The 19,301-nt window shown below is 41.0% G+C and overlaps 1 protein-coding gene across 4 annotated transcripts in view; it reads right to left on the reverse strand.

Moving 5' to 3' along the window:
• Positions 1 to 19,301, reverse strand: part of LOC140896266 (uncharacterized protein F13E9.13, mitochondrial) — a 79,999-nt gene that overhangs the window by 23,618 nt on the left and 37,080 nt on the right. For 2 of the 4 annotated variants that reach the window (XM_078848106.1, XM_073307776.1), the window contains one exon: positions 13,837 to 18,595. The exons of the other annotated variants lie outside the window; for them this stretch is intronic. In XM_078848106.1, coding sequence (XP_078704232.1) covers positions 18,405 to 18,595 — 191 coding nt within the window. In that variant the 3' untranslated portion in view covers positions 13,837 to 18,404. Of the gene's footprint in view, positions 1 to 13,836; positions 18,596 to 19,301 lie in introns of those variants that run through there. 4 annotated transcript variants of the gene reach the window in all.

Raw genomic sequence — 19,301 nt, forward strand, 5'->3', positions numbered from 1 at the left:
ATATTTTTTACTACAGTTTCAACAATTTGCCTGGTATCAAATTTAGGCTCATTGGCCTGCAATTGCCAGGATTTCCTCTAGACCCTTTTTTACAAATCAATGTTACTTTATCTACTGTCCAGTTACCTGGTACAAGCGGCTGATTTCAGTGATATGTTACATATTATAATTAGTGGTTTGGCAATTTTGTATCTGAGTTTCTTCAGAACTCTTAGGTGACTACCATTTGGTCATGGTGATTTAGTACTGTTTAGTTGATCAATTTGTTCTAAAATATCTATTATTGACACATAACCTTTATTGTCTATTGGCCTCTGTCATAAATATAAAGGGAAGAGTAAACACCTTTAAATCCCTCCTGGCCAGAGGAAAAACCCTTTCACCTGTAAAGGGTTAAGAAGCTAGGATAACCGCACTGGCACCTGACCAAAATGACCAATGAGGAGACAAGATACTTTCAAAGCTGGAGGGGGGGAGAAACAAAGGTTCTCTCTGTCTGTGTGTTGCTTTTGCCGGGACCAGAGCAGGAATGCAGGTCAGAACTCCTGTAAAGGGCTAATAAGCAATCTAGTTAGATATGCGTTAGATTCTGTTTTGTTTAAATGGCTGATAAAATAAGTTGTGCTGAATGGCATGTATATTCCTGTTTTTGTGTCTTTTTGTAACAAGGTTTTGCATAGAGGGATTCTCTATGTTTTGAATCTGATTACCCTGTAAGGTATTTACCATCCTGATTTTACAGAGGTGATTCTTTTACTTTTTTTCTTCAATTAAAATTCTTCTTTTAAGAATCTGATTGCTTTTTCATTGTTCTTAAGATCCAAGGGTTTGGGTCGGTGTTCATCTATGCAAATTGGTGAGGATTTTTATCAAGCCTTCCCGAGGAAAGGGGGTGTAGGGTTTGGGAGGATTCTGGGGGGGAAAGACGTTTCCAAGTGGGCACTTCCCCTGTTACATATTTGTTAGACGCTTGGTGGTGGCAGCAATAAAGTCCAGGGGCAAAAGGTAAAATAGTTTGTACCTTGGGGAAGTTTTAACCTAAGCTGGTAAAAATAAGCTTGGGGGTTTTTCATGCAGGTCCCCACATCTGTACCCTAGAGTTCAGACTGGGGAAGGAACCTTGACAGCCTCACTGCCTGTTTGTCAGGCTTACTGCTTCTGAGGTACCTAAAAAAAATTTAGTGTTTGTGTTTTTAGCAAGTTGCTTCTCAAATTCTTTCTTGGCCTCCCTTATTATACATTTACATTTTACTTATCAGAGTTTGTAAATCTCCCTATTTTCCTCATTAGGTTTTGACTTCCAAATTTTAAACGATGCCTTTGTGCCTCTAATGGCCTCCATTACTCTGCTGTTTAGCCATAGTGACATTCTTTTTGAACTCTTACTGTCTTTTGTTTTTATTATTTGGAGTATACGTTTAGTCTGAGCCTCAATTATGGTATTTAAAGAAGTCTCCAGGCAGTTTGCAGAAATTTCACCCTTATGAATACTCTTTTTAATTTCTATCTAACTAGTGTCCTCATTCTTGTGTGGTTCCCTTTTTTAAAATTAAATGTTACTATGGTGGGGTATTTTTTGGTATTTCTCCCCCTACATTATGGTCCCTATTACCGAGTGGTTCAGCTATAGTTACCTCTTAGACCAGATCATGTACTACACTTATGATTAAATCTAGAATAGCCTTGCCTTTGTGGGTTCCAGAAGAAGCTGCTCCAAGAAGCAGTCATGTATGTCGTCTACAAATTTTATCTCTGCATCATGTCCTGAAGAGACAATTACACAGTCAATATAAGTATAGTTGAAATCATCCATGATTGTTGTGTTTTGTGGTTTTGTAGCCTCTCTAACCTCCCTTAGCATTTCACAATCATTGTCACCATCCTGGTAAAGTGATTGGTAATATATTTCTATTGCTCTGATCTTTTTACATAAGCATAGAATTTCTATCCATAGAGAGTCTATGGTATAGTTTGATTCATTTAAGATTTTCACCTCATTTGATTCCATGCTTTTTTTTAACATATAGTGCTACTTCTGCACTAACATGGCCTACTTTGTCATTCCTATATATTTTGTACCCTGGTAATACTGTGCCCCATTGATTATCATCATTCCACTAAGTTTTCGGGATACCTTATTATGTCAATATCCTCATTTAATGCCAGGCATTTTAGTTAGTATATAGACTTCTAGCATTTGTATGTAAGCACTTATACATTTTCTCAATATTTAGTTACTTGCCTTCATGTATTATGTTTAAGTGGGATTCTTTTACGTTTGACTGTTCTTCACTAGCTCCCACCTGTACTTTACCAACTTCTTTCCTACCCTCTATACTAGGATATAGCGTTTCCCCTTTACTAAATTCATCCCTATCAGATGCCTCTGACCAAACCATGTGCTCCTCCGCATGTCAGCCTTCCCCCAGACCTTATTTAAAAAAAAATCTCTACACCCTTTTTAGTGTTACATGCCAGTAGTTTGGGTCCATTTTGGTTAAGGTGGAGCCCATCCCTCCTGTATAGGCTCCTTCATTCCCAAAAGATTCCTCAGTTCCTAACAAACCTAAATCCCTTCTCCCTAACCATCATCTCATCCACTTATTTAGATCTGTCTTCCTGTCCCTGCATGTGAACCAGAAGCATTTCAGAGAATGCTACCACGGAGGTCCTGGACTTCTTACCTAGCAGCCTAAATCTCACCCCATGATCCCTCTCCTACCTTTCTCTAGGTCACTTGTACTTACATGTACCAAGACCACCAGCTCCTCCCCAGCACTACTTATAAGGCTACCTAGATGTTTCATGAGATCCGCAACCTTCGTACCCCACGGGCAATTGACCATGCAGTTCTCCCAGTCACCACAAACCCAACTAATAATGGGGATTCTAATAATCGAATCCCCCACTATTATTGCCTGTCTCTTCCTAATAACTGGAGTCCTGGCCTTGGAGGGATATCCACAGTGAGAGAAGATATCATGACAGCATCTGGAAGGTGGGTCCCAACTATAGGACTGTTTCCCTCTGCTGCAGCTTGATGTTCTTCTGCCATGAAACTTTCATTCTCCTTAACAGCACAGAGGTTGTTGGACAGGTGGTAGGACTGCTCTACTATGTCCCTAAAAATTTCCTCTATGTACCTCTGTCTCCCTTGGTTTCTCCAGTTCAGGCACGCTGGCCTCATTAGCCTGAACTGTCTCTGAAGGCCATGAGTTGCTTGCACTGCACTGCACGCACACGCACACAACCTGCCTATGAGGCAGGAAATCAGACATGTTGCATTCAATGCAATAAACTAGGTAGCCCCACTCTGCTGCTGGTCTTCTGCCTGCATTTTTGTACTCATGTCTTTTTTATGTAGCCTAAGTTTAGGGTTATGTTTGTTAGGTGCATTGGGCTGTTTTGTGATTTTTTTTTTCCTGTCAGTTAGTTTTCTTAGGGATGTGCTGCCTTTTTAATTATTATAATTTCCAAGCTTCCAAGGAGTTATTTTTCTTATTCTTTATCATTTATATAGCACCATCACAGGACACCATTCTTTAAAATAGGTTAAACACAGGATAAAAGCCATTCTCTCTCTGAAGACCCTCCAGTCTAGAAAGCACAGATGGCTTTGGCACAGTGAATACAGAGCAACGTGTGGCTACACTTGCCGAGGCTTAGTGGAAGGAATGGGGAAAGAGATTGTGAATTTATTAAAAATGCGTTTTAATTTAAAGTATAACAAATGCTTTAATGGTTTCTTTTTAAAGATTCCTATGTTTCAGATAAATCTGTTCCTAAAACAGGTCTCCATGTATTCTATGATGAGGAAATGTACCATAGAATTAACCCCTTGTTGTCACAGAAAATCCTTCAGAATCTCAGATTTCATTAAAAAAACATCTTTCTAGTGTTTATGGTTGTAGAAATAATCTTGAAAATGTGAACCAAGTGTAAACTGCCTACCTCTGCAAACAGCCTGAAACGATAGCTCTGAGTGGTGTGAACATCCCCCTTCACCTCAGCCAGGAATGCCATGGAATTTAGCATTTTGCTGCAGCCAAATGCTCAGCATTGTGTTTTCTACTCCCCTTCCTATGCCTCTGGCTCTCCAGCTTTTTCACAAGGGGGAGCTGACTGGATTACTATGCACGCTCCCCAGACTATTTCATGGAGCTTGGCAGAGCAAGGCTGGGAAGCCAGAGCTGGTCTCCAGCTTGTAGTGAGGGAGACAGAAGTGCAAGTTGGTGAGCTAGGCAGCCCAGAGAACAGTGCAGGAGTTGAGGTCTAGAAAGTGGCTCCAGGCCCCCTGGAAAGTGTAACAAAAAGCCCATCCTTGAAAATGATCAATGATTTACGTCCATTAGTATTTCCAAACTATATGCCATTGCTGTGTGCATTAATGTCAGGGCTGGAGGATGGGAAAGAAGGGTATTTAATGGTGACAAAATAAATTAATGTTGCCACAGAATTTAGGGGTTGCTGCTGTGGAACTTGGCCCATTGTGCTGAGGACTACATGGGGTCCTGTTCTACACAACACTTTATATGATCCAGTGGTTAGCGCATAGGACTGAAAGCCAGGAACTCAGGGCTCCCAACTGGGACTCATACACTGACTTTCTGGTGGGGCTTCAGCAAAGTTACTTAGCTTCTCTACCCCAGTTTCCCTATTTCTAACTGAGGGTAAAAACACCTACTGAAGTGACCAGAGAAGCTAGCGAGGAGCAGCTAATGGGAGTGTAACCCTTCTGCCAGGCCAAGTTGATAGCAGCAAGGGCCGGGTTCAGTACACAGTGCTCTCATCAAAGCAAATGCAAAACTGGCTCAAGTCCCCACCCAGTGACCTGGGAAAATCTTACACACCCCTGGGCGCCTCAAAGAGGCAATACTTCCCCTCTCGCAAGCACAGAGTCTCGGTGTAGCAAAGAATCTTTAATAACATGAGGTAAACGACATCAGCATTAAATTGGGGAAACACCACAACTAGTGTTCATTAACCAAACCATGAGCAAAGACCCACCCCAGCAAATTGGGCCACATCCTTTCCCTCGGGTGCTTGAGTCTCAGAACCCAAACGTCTCTTGAGTCCAGCAATCCACAAATCACCCAAAGTCCAAAAAGTCCAGCCCCAGAGTTCAAAAGTTCATCTGCATAGTGTTACTCCCCAGTCTGGCTAAAATGTGCCTGTGTGTGGTGGAAAGAGGTAAGGGGCACCTTACGTGTCCTCAAGCTGACTGCCCCACAGGGCTCCGCTCTGCTCCGCCGTCTCACAAATGGCTCCGCTCTGCACAGCTCGCCATCTCACGAACAGCTCCGCTCTGCACAGCTCGCCTCACCGTCTCACGAACGCTCTGCCAGCCTATCCATGAACAGCACCACTGCACTCTAGATCTTCCAGCTCCCCACTACTTGACACAGTGCTCAGTGATTTCAGCTCATAGTAGTGGGAGACTTAGTGCTGGTGCACCATAAGGCCAAAGTGAATTCAGCACAGTACCTGTAGCAAGACTCTTAATAGACCCAAAATTAGCTCTGACATTCCACAGTGGAGAAAGACAGAGGTGCAATTAGTGTTCCAGGCCCTCACAAAGGGGCCCACGCCACTAGGTACTAATACCTGTCTCAAACCTCTCTCAATTCACAGAGTTTTGGAACCCATGTCCCTTGCCTTGCGAGTGCTACTTAGTTGATGGTGAGTCCCTCCATCATAACAAAAGGCCAAGTACAGTTCCAAGCACAGTTCCCATAATCAGGGTAATAACAATTTATTCTTCCCGCCCCAATAACAGAGACACTGGGGATCCCACAACAGCCAAAGTGACCATTTGGGCAGTTATGGCCTCATTCTCGGCGGGGTGGGTGTGCCTATGCAAATGAGATCAGCCCCTGAAGTTCTTTTCCACAACTTGCCACACCTCACCACCAGATGTCAGAGTGGAGCTCATCCTGACACTGCTTTCAGGAGTTTTGCAAGGGAATTTAGACAGGGTGTGTGAGAGAGGGCTAGATACATACTTTAAACTGAAAGCCAAAAATACCCCCTGATAAAAAACAAAACCTCAACAAAGGAACTAACTTCAGGAGTAAAAAAAGAATGCCAGCAGAAGTCCAGCACAAGTGGGGGCTATCCAGTTTATTGCACCCAATGCAGCATGTATTATTACCAGCCCCCCTATGGGCAGATGGCATATGTGTGCATTCAGTGCAAGGAGCTCCTGGCCCCCAGAGACCATGTATAGGCTTTGGAGATCAGAGTGGCTGAACTGGAGGAGCTAAGGGAGACAGAGAGATACATAGATGAGACTTTCCAGGACACAATAGAACGGTCCCACAGCCTCTGTGCTGTTGAGGAGGATGAAAGTCTCAGGGAAGGAGAACATCCAACTGGAGCAGAGGGAAACGATCCCATAGTTAGGACCCTCCTTCCAGATGATGTTGTGGTATCTTCTCACACTGAGGATACCTCTCCGGGAGAGGGAACTCCAGTTATTAGGAAAAGACAGGCATTAGTAATGGGCGATTCAATCATTAGAAACATAGATTTGCGATGACCGGGAGACCCGCATGGTAACTTGCCTGCCTGGTGAGAAGATTGCAGATCTCTTGAGACATCTAGATAGACTTATGTGTAGTGCTGGGGAGGGGCTGTTGGTTGTGGTACATGTAGGTACCAATGACATGGGGAAGAATAGGAGAGAGGTACTGGAATCCAAATTTAGGCTGCTAGGTAAGAATTTGAAGTCTAGGATCTCTAGGGTAGCATTATCTGAAATACTTCCAGTTCCATGTGCAGGGCCAGGTAGACAGGCAGAACTGCAGTCTCTCAATGTGTGGATGAGACAAAGGTGTAGGGAGGAGGGGTTTAGATTAGGAACTAGGGAATTTTTTGGGAAAAGAGGAGCCTATACAGGAAGGATGGGCTCCACCTAAACCAAAATGGAACCAGATTTCTGGAACTTAAAATTAAAAAGGTCATAGAGCAGTTTTTAAACTAAGGGCTGGGTGCAGAGGAGCACATGGTTTGGACAGACACATCCCTTAGGGAGGATCTACTAATGGAGATTCTCTATGTCCTAGTAAGGAGGAGAGGATGGAAGATGATAAAATACAAGTAGGATCTGATGAGAGAGAGAGTCAAATGAAAAAAAGTCCCATTCAATTACATCATGTAATGACAGACAGCTAAAAAGTGACAAGTTTTTAACAGGCTTATATACCAGTGCTAGAAGTCTAAATAATAAAATGGGTGAACTAGAGTGCCTTGTATTAAACGAGGATATTGATAGAATAGCCATAACAGAAACTTGGTGGAATGAAGATAATCAATGGGACACAGCAATACCAGGGTATAAAATTCATTGGAAGGAAAGAACAGGTTGTGCTGGTGGGGGAGTGGCACTATATGTGAAAGAAAGTGTAGAATGAAATGAAGTAAAAATCTTAAATGAACCAAACTGTACCATAGAATTGCTATAGATCAGAGGTGGGCAAACTATGGCCCGCAGGGGACCGTCCTGCCGGCCCCTGAGCTCCTAGGAAGGCTCACCCCCAGCCGGGCCCCCGCTGTCCCCCCTCCCACGCAGCCATGCTGCCGAGTGAGCAGCGTGGCTTGCGCCCTCCCACCTCCCAGGCTTTCCAACAAGCCTGTCCTGCTGCTCTGAGCGGCATGGTAAGGGGGCGGGGGGCAGGAGGTCCCAGGGGGCAGTCAGGGAACAGGGGGTGGTCGGATGGGGTGGAGGTTCGGGGAGGGGGGCAGTCAGGAGACAGGGAATAGGGAGGGTTGGATAGGGGGTGGGGTCCTGGGGGGGCAGTTAGGGACGGGGGTCTCAGGAGGGGGCGGTCAGGGGACAAGAAGTGGGGAGGGGTGAATGGGGCAAGGGTCCTGGGGGGCTGTCGGGGGCAGGGGTGTGGATACGGGTCAGGGAACAAGGAGTAGGGGGGTTCAATGGCGGTGAGGTCAAAGGGGGTGGTTAGAGGCGTGGGGTCCTGGGGGGGTGTCAGGGGACAAGGAGCAGGGGGGTTGGACGCGTTGGGGGTTCTGAGGGGAGCAGTCAGGGGGTGGGAAGCGGGAGGGGGCAGGGGCCAGGCTGTTTGGGAAGGCACAGCCTTCCCTACCTAGTCCTCCATACTGTTTTGCAACCCCAGTGTGGCCCTTGGGCCAAAAAAGCTTGCCCACCCCTGCTATAGATAGTACTTCCATGCTTTAATAATAAGAATATAGCAGTTGGGATATATTACCAACCAGCTGACCAGGATGGTGATAGTGACTGTGAAATGCTCAGGGAGATTAGAAAAAAGAACAGGAGGACTTGTGGCACCTTAGAGACTAACATTTATTTGAGCATAAGTTTTCCTGAGCTGCAGCTCACTTCATCGGAGGCTATTAAAATAAAAAACTCAATAATAATGGGGGATTTCAACTATCCCCATATTGATTGGGTACATGTCACCTCAGGACGGGATGCAAAGATAAAGTTACTTGACACCTTAAATGACTGCTTTTTGGAGCAGCTGGTCCTGGAACCCACCAGAGGAGAGGCAATTCTTGATTTAGTTCTAAGTAGAGCAGAGGATCTGGTCCAAAAGGTGAATATAGCTGGACGCCTTGGTAATAGTGACTATAATATAATTAAATTTAACATCCCTGTGGAAGGGAAAACACCATAACAGCCCAACATGTAGTATTTCATTTCACAAAGGAGAACTACACAAAAATGAGGAGGTTAGTGAAACGGAAATTAAAAGGTACAGTGCCAAAAGTGAAATTCCTGCAAGCTGCATGGAAACGTTTTAAAGACACTTAAATGTATACCCCACTTTACATGTACACCCCAAATTAAAAAACAGTAAGAGAACTAAAGAAGTGCCACCGTGGCTAATACCAACAAAGTAAAAGAAGCAGTCAGAAGCAAAAAGGAATCCTTTCAAAAAGTAGACGTTAAATCCTAGTGAGAAAAATAGAAAGGAGCATAAACTCTGGCAAATGAAGTGTAAAAATATAATTAGGAAGGCCAAAAAAGAATTTGAAGAACAGCTAACCTAAGACTCAAAAAGTAATAGCAAAATTTTTTTAAGTACCTCAGAAGCAGGAAGCCTGCTAAACAACCAGTGAGGCCACTGGATGATTGAGATGCTAAAGGAGCACTCAAGGATGATAAGGCCATTGCAGAGAAATAAAATGAGTTCCTTTGCATCAGTCTTCACAGCTGAGGATGTGAAAGAGATTCCCTAACCTGAGCCATTGTTTTTAGGTGACAAATCTGAGGAACTGTCCCAGATTTGAGGTGTCATTAGAGGAAATTCTGGAACAAATTGATAAACTAAACAATAATAAGTCACCAGGACCAGATAGTATTAACCAAAGAGTTCTGAAGGAACTCAAATGTGAAATTACAGAATTACTAACTGTAGTCTGTAATCTATCATTTAAATTAGTTTCTGTACCAAATGACTAGAGGATAGCTAATGTAATGCCAATTTTTAAAAAGGGCTCCAGAGGTAATCCTGGCAATTACAGGCCGGTAAGCTTGACTTCAATACTGGACAAACTGGTTGAAACTATAGTAAAGGACAAAATTGTCAGATACATAGATTAACATAATTTGTTGGGAAAGTGTCAACATGTTTTTTGCAAAGGGAAAACATGCCTCACCAATCTGCTAGAATTCTTTAAGGGGGGTCAACAAGGGGTACTTAGATTTTCAGAAAGCCTTTGACAGGGTCCCTCACCAAAGGCTCTTAAGCAAAGTAAGCTGTCATGGGATAAGAGGGAAGGTCCTTTCATGGATTGGTAACTGGTTAGAAGATAGGAAACAAAGGTTAGGTATAAATGGTCAGTTTTCAGAATGGAGAGAGGTAAATAGTGATGTCCCCCAGGGGTCTGTACTGGTACCAGTCCTATTTAACATATTCATAAATGACCTGGAAAAAGGGGTAAAACAGTGAGGTGGAAAATTTGCAGATGATACAAAACTATTCAAGATAGTTAAGTCCCAGGCAGACTGCGAAGAGCTACAAAAGGATCTCTCAAAACTGGGTGACTGGGCAACAAAATGGCAGATGAAATTCAATGTTGATAAATGCAAAGTAATGCACATGAGAAAACATAATCCCAACTATACATATAATACAATGGTATCTAAATTAGTTGTTACCACTCAAGAAAGAGATCTTGGAGTTATTGTGGATAGTTCTCTCAAAACATCCACTCAGTGTGCAGCGGGAGTCAAAAAGGCTAATGGAATGTTGGGAAACATTAAGAAAGGGATAGATAATAAGACAGAAAATATCATACTGCCTCTATATAAATCCATCATAGGCCCACATCTTGAATACTGCGTGCAGACGTGGTTGCCCCATCTCAAAAAAAGATATATTGGAATTGGAAAAGGTCAGAAAAGGGAAACAAAATTATTAGGGGTATGGAACAGCTGCCATATGAGAACAGATTAATAAGACTTGGACTTTTCAGCTTGGAAAAGAAACAACTAAGGGGGGATATGATTGAGGTCTATAAAATCATAACGGGAGTGGAGAAAGTAAATAAGGAAGTGTTATTTACGCCTTCTCATAACACAAGAACTAGGTGTCACTAAATGAAATTAATATACAACAGGTTTAAAACAAACAAAAGGAAGTATTTCTTCATGCAATGTAGCGTCAACCTGTGGAATGCTTTGCTAGAGGATGTTATGAAGGTCAAGACTATAACAGGGTTCAAAAAAGAACTAGATAAATTCATGGAGGGATAGGTCCAACAATGGCTATTAGCCAGAATGGGCAGGGATGGTGTCTCTAGCCTCTGCTTGCCTGCGACAGGGAACGAGCGATATGGAATGGATCACTTGATGATTACCCGTTCATTCCCTCTGGGGCACCAGGCGTTGGCCACTGTCAGAAGACAGGATACTGGGCTAGATGGACCTTTAGTCTGACTCAGTATGGCCATTCTTATGTTCTTACCTCTACAGATGTAATGAGGATTAGTTAAAGTTTGTACATTGATTTAACTACAGAAAGTATGTATTATTAACCAATTTTGTAAGTTTCACAATTACAATGCTTATAGTGTCCCATCAACTCCTTAAACCTCATGTATATTATATGGGCCCAATTTTCCCAAATAGCCACCTAAATGATAGGTGATATTGAACTTCCATGCACGGGCCCTTACCTGTACAAACAGGTAACTGTGCACCTATTATCTGCTCACAAGCAACTGAGAGATTTGTGTGTGAAATCCAGGTGATTACAGGGCTGTGTATAGTTGAAGCCATATTTTTACAAGCTCTCTTTGTCTGAAGTTTCTTCAAACAGTTTGGCTTCAAATTATTTGTGTCCATTCTATGCTCAGAAGAAAGTGCAGTATCTATGCAAGAACAAATCCAACAAGAAAGAGGCCACTGACATTTTTAAAGGGCAAATCGAAAACAATCAACACTCAACAAAATGCTCCCATGTAGGCAGAGGAATACTTTAGGATACTATAATGAAGCTAACAAGTACTGTAATGTTTTACTGTAAATTAACACAAGATAATCTCTTCACATATTTAAGTGATGCACTTCAAATTAATTAATACATATTTAATATAAGTCTTCTTGAACAGCTGTTATTCACATCTAGAGTTTCTACACATAACACTGGCTGCTTTGTTCTGCTGCAAAGTTATTCATGCTCTGCAGTACTCTGAGAACTTGTGTAAAATTGAACATTCTTCCCAAAAGACACAGCCTTCCTGATAACTTAATATTTTTACATTAAATATTCAAGCATTTTCTACATAAAAAGGTCAAATTCTATTTACAGCATCTGTGTGCAACAGACAAGCAGATGCTTAATGATGCTAGACAAATACTTTCAGCAGAAAGAATGATAAAGAGTTGGCGATCAATCACCCTCTTGGGCTTTAAAATCAGCTTTTCTTTGACATGGGTCCCTACATCCTGCAGTTACATTTTCATATAATAATTTAGGGCCAAATTATGGCCTTGGTCCTCTTTTACACTGAGGTAGCAATCATTGAGTGGAGGTGCTCTGTCTGACACATTCAGTGCATATTCGGAGTATTGCACAAAATCGCTAGAAGGTCTCTCTCTTATAAGGTTACGGTGTACCTGATGTTATTTCATTTTAGACCTTATAGACATTGCCAAAACGTGCAGATTTCTTGGTTCCGAAGAATAGCTATTACAGAAACAGGACATGTTGTGTTCCTCACTTAGATCACAGCAATGGTATTAAACACATTGAGCCTGATTCTCCTCTCACTTAACCCCCCTTTTTAGAATCTTGTTACTCCACTGATGTCATTAGAGTTACTCTTAACTAACATGGTATAAGTGAGTAGAAAATCAGGCCAAGTAATTTTATTTTTCTTTGTTTCTAGTAACACTACAGTAACACATTAGATTTTCACCTTCACAGTAATTAATGTGACTTTTAGCAACTGTAATCAGTGTCTTTAAAAACTATCATTGCTGCACAGTCATTATCAATGTATTTGTTGCACTTTCCAATTGACTGCTTTAAAACCTTTCCAACACTAGATTGATTATTAGCTGGTGCTCTTTGTTCACATGCTAGTCTTTCTAGTTTCATCATTTTCTTAACAATGAATTTCAAAGTTGGTGATAATTCCACTAGAAAACATGTGACACTACAAGAAGAACTTCATCTACTATGCAATCAGGTATGGAAATATATGCAAGTTCAGAATTGCTTGAAACCTCCCCATAAACACACAGGTGGGAAAAAAAACATTATTAATTTTAAAACATGGAAATCAGTTGTTTTTACTGAATTCTAAACACATTGCTTTTTAATTTTATACAGCATATGGCTTTGTAAACAGGACAAGTACTATATAATATGGGTCTCATAATTTAGTATTAAGGACTTAAAGAATACACAAAGTGAACATCCTGGCTAGCATATAAATTAATATGTTACAATATGTAGAGTTTCAGAGTAGCAGCCGTGTTAGTCTATATTCGCAAAAAGAAAAGGAGTACTTGTGGAACCTTGATGCATCTGATAAAATGAGCTGTAGCTCACGAAAGCTTATGCTCAAATAAATTGGTTAGTCTCTGAGGTGCCACAAGTACTCCTTTTCTTTTTGCGAATATGTAGAGTGTAAATAGATGAAAAATAATTTAACATATGAAGGACCCCATGCTTCCCAATACTTCTGCACACAGCCCGTGTATGCAGACTCTGCTTGGGGGCTGGGGATGTATGAAAAGGGAAGAGTAACGTCTTTAGGACATTATCTACTCTTCCCTGCTGATGTTCTGTAGTTCTGGAGGGAACACACCAACCAGACCCACCAAATTGCAGGGGAAGGAGTGCAAGTTACTGCAGACACAGACATTTGTAACACATCACTTCCGAAGATTTGAAACTCTGTGTGTGTATGACACACATGCTTCTGAAGCATCTGTGCTTTCTACAGGCCACACAGCAAGTCAAAGGACTCAACAGCCTTTGGTGGAACCATGGGACAGACAGGTAAGTCCAGGGAGAAGGAACCATGGGAGAAGGCTTATGTTGAGTTTCATGCTGTGTTTTTTGGAATTACCTTTATCTTTACAAAACAAAACCTCTGGGAGATTATCTTTTTGCTCTACAATAAGTGTGCCATTTTATTTGGAGATGGGTGGGTCTCCACCAGCTTACAAAGGGTTTACACTTATCCTTTGATATACATAACATAATCTACATTAGCATCAATGGAAGCTACGCACAGATGTCAAGAGAGAGATTCCAAAGGACAGATTTCACTCACAGTCTCAAAGAATGAAAACACACATACATTCTATCAAAAATGAAAGAGTAAAATCTCAAAATATAATCAGAAATTGTCATTTTTATTTACATTTGACTGTTTTTCACATGATAGTTCATGAAGTAAATACATTTCCAACCCAACAAATCTGCAAAATACATTATAAATATATAATAAATAAATACTATCGTGCAAAATTTCTTCTTTCACTTCGGTGCTCAGATAAAAACACCTCTCTGAAATGTATCCATGTAGAACATGTCTGGGTCCACATCATTCTCACTAAAACATCACACAGATTTTCACATTATGAACCCAAAATAACAAAAAAGATTTTTTAAAGATCTTTTAGTACTTCTATCATTCTCTGATTTTACATAAGCACACAATGACTTCTAGACCTTTTTTTGGCTAAGGAAAATCATTTTTTATTCATGATAATTTATTAGTTTTAAGAGATGGCTGAATCTATCCACTATTGTTTTCTGTGTTGAAGAATTCTTTGTGAAAAATGAAAATCTGTGTTTACCCCTCAGTACAACAAGAAAGGCTTCCATCACAATTACCCCTGTGTGTATCAGGAAGGATCTTGGCAGTCTGCAACATCACTAATACTAATCCTGAGAAGTGCAGAGCTGAATTAGCTGGTCTGGAAACAGCATTAAATCTTCATTTCAAATACTTTTACTAAAATATTTTGTCAAAATTCCTAAAAAATGTCAAGCAGCTCTATTTAAAATAATTTAAATATTTACACTTACTCTTCATTAAGTACTGAAAGTGAATCCATTTCCCAATTTTTTTCAAAATTTTGGTTGTGGTACAGCATTTCCAAGTCAGCCTGATGCTGTAATGGCAGTAGACCGTACCATCTACAACTGGCTGAAACCTCAGGAAGTACTAATGGCTTCAGACAGATGAGGTCCTGGGGAGGATATTGGGACCTCCAATTGGGAAATGCCATCAACAGGGAGAAGAGTTATTAAATCATGATTTAAGCAACAGCAACCACAAACCAGAGAGAAGGCAATAGGAAACCACCCCGTGTATCTTCTCCCATGAGACCAATCATGGCAGAACAAAGGCAACATGATCCATGTGTGGCACTGGATGGTGAGATACCTCCCACGTCAAAAGGCTCATCAAATTATCCTGGGGAGGAGGTTCTGGCCATCAAGAGTACCAGTTGCAGTTACGATGGTGCTGTACCAAATCCTTTGGGAAGTACAGTACCTGATGTTTGCACCAAGGAAAAGAATAACTTGAACCTTCATAAAAGAATGATCAGAACAGGAACATGGATTGTGAGGCGTATGTATGAAGGGAACTTTGCCATTTACAAAGATGTAAGATAGATATACATGAAATCTAAGCTGTGATGGAATGGTAGAAGTCACTTCATGATGATGGATGGGTATGTGGTATACACTCAGGTTCTGAGAAAGTGAGAAAAAAGGGGTTGCATTTATTTTATTCAAGGAGACACCAAAGTGTGTGCTTGGATATAATACAATCAGCAATACAACCATTACAATTTGCCTTCAAGCAAAGTCAGTTAAAAGGTTGATCATAGAGGTTTAAGCCTCTATGCAGCTGACGAGCGAACAATTTATGGCATTCTATGAATGATTTGAAGAGACACTTATTAAAACACCAAGTGAAGACATCACCCTTGTAATTGGAGATCTGAACACAAAAGTTGGAGTTGTAAGCTCTCAAAGAAATAAAGGGAAACAGTGGTCTGGGTTTACAATATGAGAGGAAGATGTTTAGTCGAAGTCTGTACTGTAATCATCTGATCATTACAAACAATATCTTCACCCAACATCCTATATGTTTACATATATGGAGGTCACCTGATGATGTGACAAAGAACCAGTTCAACTATGTAATGATACAGGGACGCTGGAGATAAAGCGTCCAATGGACAAAGACTTCCCTGAGTGCAGACTGTGGGTCAGACCATCAACTGTTACCCTCAAACATAAAATTAAAACGTAAAAAGATAGGACGTTTGTCAGGTCCGCTGCGTCTGCACTTGTCCCAAATCAACTAAAACTACATGACTTCCGTAAAGAACAGGTGTGAGTCACTATCATATGTGAAAGAGAAGAAAAAACCTGAATGACTTTTGGAATAAAATGAAAACTATCATGCTTGAAGCCACTAAAGCACACATTCCAAAAAGTGAGTGTCAGACCGCACCATAATTAACAGAGAAGGTTAAGGTTGGAGACTGAAGAATGCAGGAGAGAAAATACGCTGTAAGGAACTGAGCAGACAGATAGAAAGGCAGACTAGAGGAGATAAGAGCAAATACATTAGAGCAAAATGTGAGGAACTCGAGAATTAAAATAATAAAACAAAAGGTATGTTCACAGTGGTCAGACATTTTAGTAAAAAGTTTTCCCTGCAACCAAGCATAATAAAAGATCATGACAGTAGTGTTTTTACTGAAGGTGGTGATTTCAAACACAGAGAGATTACTGTGCCAACCTCTATGCCTCATCAGAGCCACTTACAATACAGGATGACAGAAAAGAGAGTACACAGCCTGAGCCATCAATCCTGAGTGAGGAAGTGGTGCGTGCTTTTATGAAAATGAAGCTTGGGAAAGCACCAGGGGTAGATAATGTGCCTGCAGAATTGTTAAAAGTGATTGGTGATGGTGATATTGATCTCATGTGGAAAATTTGCAACAATGCATGAATGACTAGAAATTGACTGGATGATTGGACAAAGGGAATTTTTCTGCTCTTACCAAAGAAAGGAAATATAACAGCACAGTGACTATTGTACCATCTCCTTGATATAGCATGCAAGTAAAGTGTTCCTCTGTATAATTCAGGACAGCACGAAGCAAATGACAGAAGCAGAACTACCATCACCACAAGCTGATTTTAGAGAGGGACGAGGCACATACAATCAAATTGCAAATATTCAGCAATCCATTGATTAGGCGTTTCTCTGACTACTCCAAAACATTTGATATCATCCATCATGACAGTCTCTGGAGGATACTGGCTGACATGGGGATTCCAAAGCATCTAATTGAATTTGTGACAAGTCTCCATCATCAACAGATCATGGTGCAAACAGCAGTAAGTTTTCCATTGGTACATGGAGACAGAATGCTCCTTTGCCTCCCAAGTCTTTTTAATATGTATGCAGAATTTCTTGTGAGACAAGCCCTGAAGGTTTTGATAAAGTGAAAGGAACTAGGATTTCCATTGGTGAACACCTCTTACTGACCTCGGATATGCTTTTTGTTGCAACCATCAATGGAATTCAACAAATGTTGGTGTCTGTTAAAAACAGTTAATGAGAAATATGTACTACTGAAAGGGGCAAAAATGAAAATGCATGTATCTTGACACTATCACTAACGTCAGGATGCAAGTGGACAACAAGATTAATGGTCAAGCTGTAGAGGAAGTAGATTGATTTAATTACCTGGGATCATTCATAGTCCAATCAAGGAGGCTAGTCTAAAGAAATCGGAAGAAGACTAGGGATGGCTTGTTCAGTCGTGGCCTCCCTTATAAAAGTGTAGAAAAACTGTGGCCTCTCGAAACATACAAAGGTTTAACTGGTGAAAAGTATAATTTTTTTCCATAGCGACTTATGGAAGTGAATCTTAGGGAACTAATGTGGATGACTAGAAGAAAACTGAAGCCTTTGAATGGGGTGCTGGCATATACTTTTATGTTCGAAATATTATTGGAGAAAAGAGGACTCTGCTCTCAGAAATCAACAGGCACAAACTTATGTAGTTTGCTCACATCAGCCATAGAGATGGAAATAATCTTGAGACAGTCATCACGGAAGGAGTTCATGATGGGTCATCATAGCAAAGGACCAACAAAGAGATAAATAGATGGGGTGCCACTTAAAACTGGGAGGGGCAGCTGCTGAGTGTCTGAAGTTAGTGATGGATCAAGACTTCCAAAAATTCTGCTACGACGTCACTAGTATTCAGACATGAATAAATGGACTTTACTAACTTACAGCATTTTTATTGTATTTTTTTGACAAATAGAGTTTGAATGAAAAAAAATCTTGCACTTTTATAGTAACTTTTATTAGATGAAATTGCTTTACAAAATCTCATTATGTCCTACAACATTTTTTAAAATAGGTATTATTATCCCCATTTTACAGATGGAGAAACTGAGGCACACAGCGGCTAACTGACCTGCCCAATTTACAGTACTGGTGGCTGAAATCTTAGGGTGTCCTATTGTATTCCACATGTAAAACAAAACTCAGCTAATTCTTAAGCTGCACAAATTCTTTACCTGTCATAAAGAATATATTCCTGAAAACGTCTAAGAGATAATTTAGTACTGGAACATGGAGTAGAGAGCGGCAGAAATGTGCCTTCGACAAATGAAACTGAGAACACCCATTTTCTTTAAAATGCCACCTGATTTACTGGCTAGCCACAGAGAAGATTTTTTCTCCTCATTTAATATTGTATTAACCAATTCCCATGCAACTCCCATGAATGCTAATAGAGGTTGCTTGTGCATGGTACTGTATATCCTGTTGGATTTGTATGGTAACCCCACAGAAGTTGTGCTATGACCAAATCTTATTCTACACAAACACAATACTATATGATGATAAATTCATTCTCTCAGTTTACCTATATGATCCATAAATTTCTTTACTCTGTCAGGATCAACACTATTTGCCCAATAACCTTTTTTCTTGAAATATGAACCAATTATTAAAGCATTTGCATCCAAGTAGTTCCTTGCATTCTCCAGCGTCACTCCAGACCCAATCAGCACTGGAATCTTCACAGCATGTTCAACTTCTAAGATGAAGAAAGCCACGTATGTAAATCCAACAATAGGATTAAGCCCACTCTAGAATCATTCTCCCTTCTCCCACCCTTAAAATTATAGGGACACAAAATTAATCAGCCTTGACTTATCCAATTTCCAACTGATACTTTGCTAAAAAATGATACTGACTGTCAGCAACACCTGGTCTTGGTTTCTCTGGTAAAGAATTACGTGGCTTGTCTGTAGAAACCACTTGTAATGACTGCTAACAAAAGAAGAGCAGCTCTGTGTAAGCTTTTGAGCTTGTCTCTCTCACCAACTGAGAATAAATAAAAGCTATTACCTCACCCACCTTGTCTCTCTAATATTCTGGGACCAACATGGCTACAACAATGCTGCATTTGTTTTGTAAACCACTATTCAAGCAAAAGAAACAAAGTTGGGGTCACACGAAACCACCATTGGCCATGCATCACAGGGCAGTTTCAGTGCTGAGGAAGAGGCAAAGCCTGCAACTGAAACAATTAACGGCCACTCTTGTGACCGCCACTCCACATGGGGCAATGATTATTTGGCAGTGAATCCTCTGGCCTCACTTGTACTAGCCCTTTCTTCTCCTGCCCCCACAAACCACGCTGCACGAAGATGCCCAAGAAGTAGGGTGGCCAATGCTCCTGGTTTCGTCGAGAGTCTACTGGAATCACGATCTGTCTCCCAGAGCTACTGCACCCAAAC

The sequence above is a fragment of the Lepidochelys kempii genome, chromosome 12 (genome assembly GCF_965140285.1).
Source record: "Lepidochelys kempii isolate rLepKem1 chromosome 12, rLepKem1.hap1, whole genome shotgun sequence".
Classification (NCBI taxonomy): Eukaryota; Metazoa; Chordata; order Testudines; family Cheloniidae; genus Lepidochelys; species Lepidochelys kempii.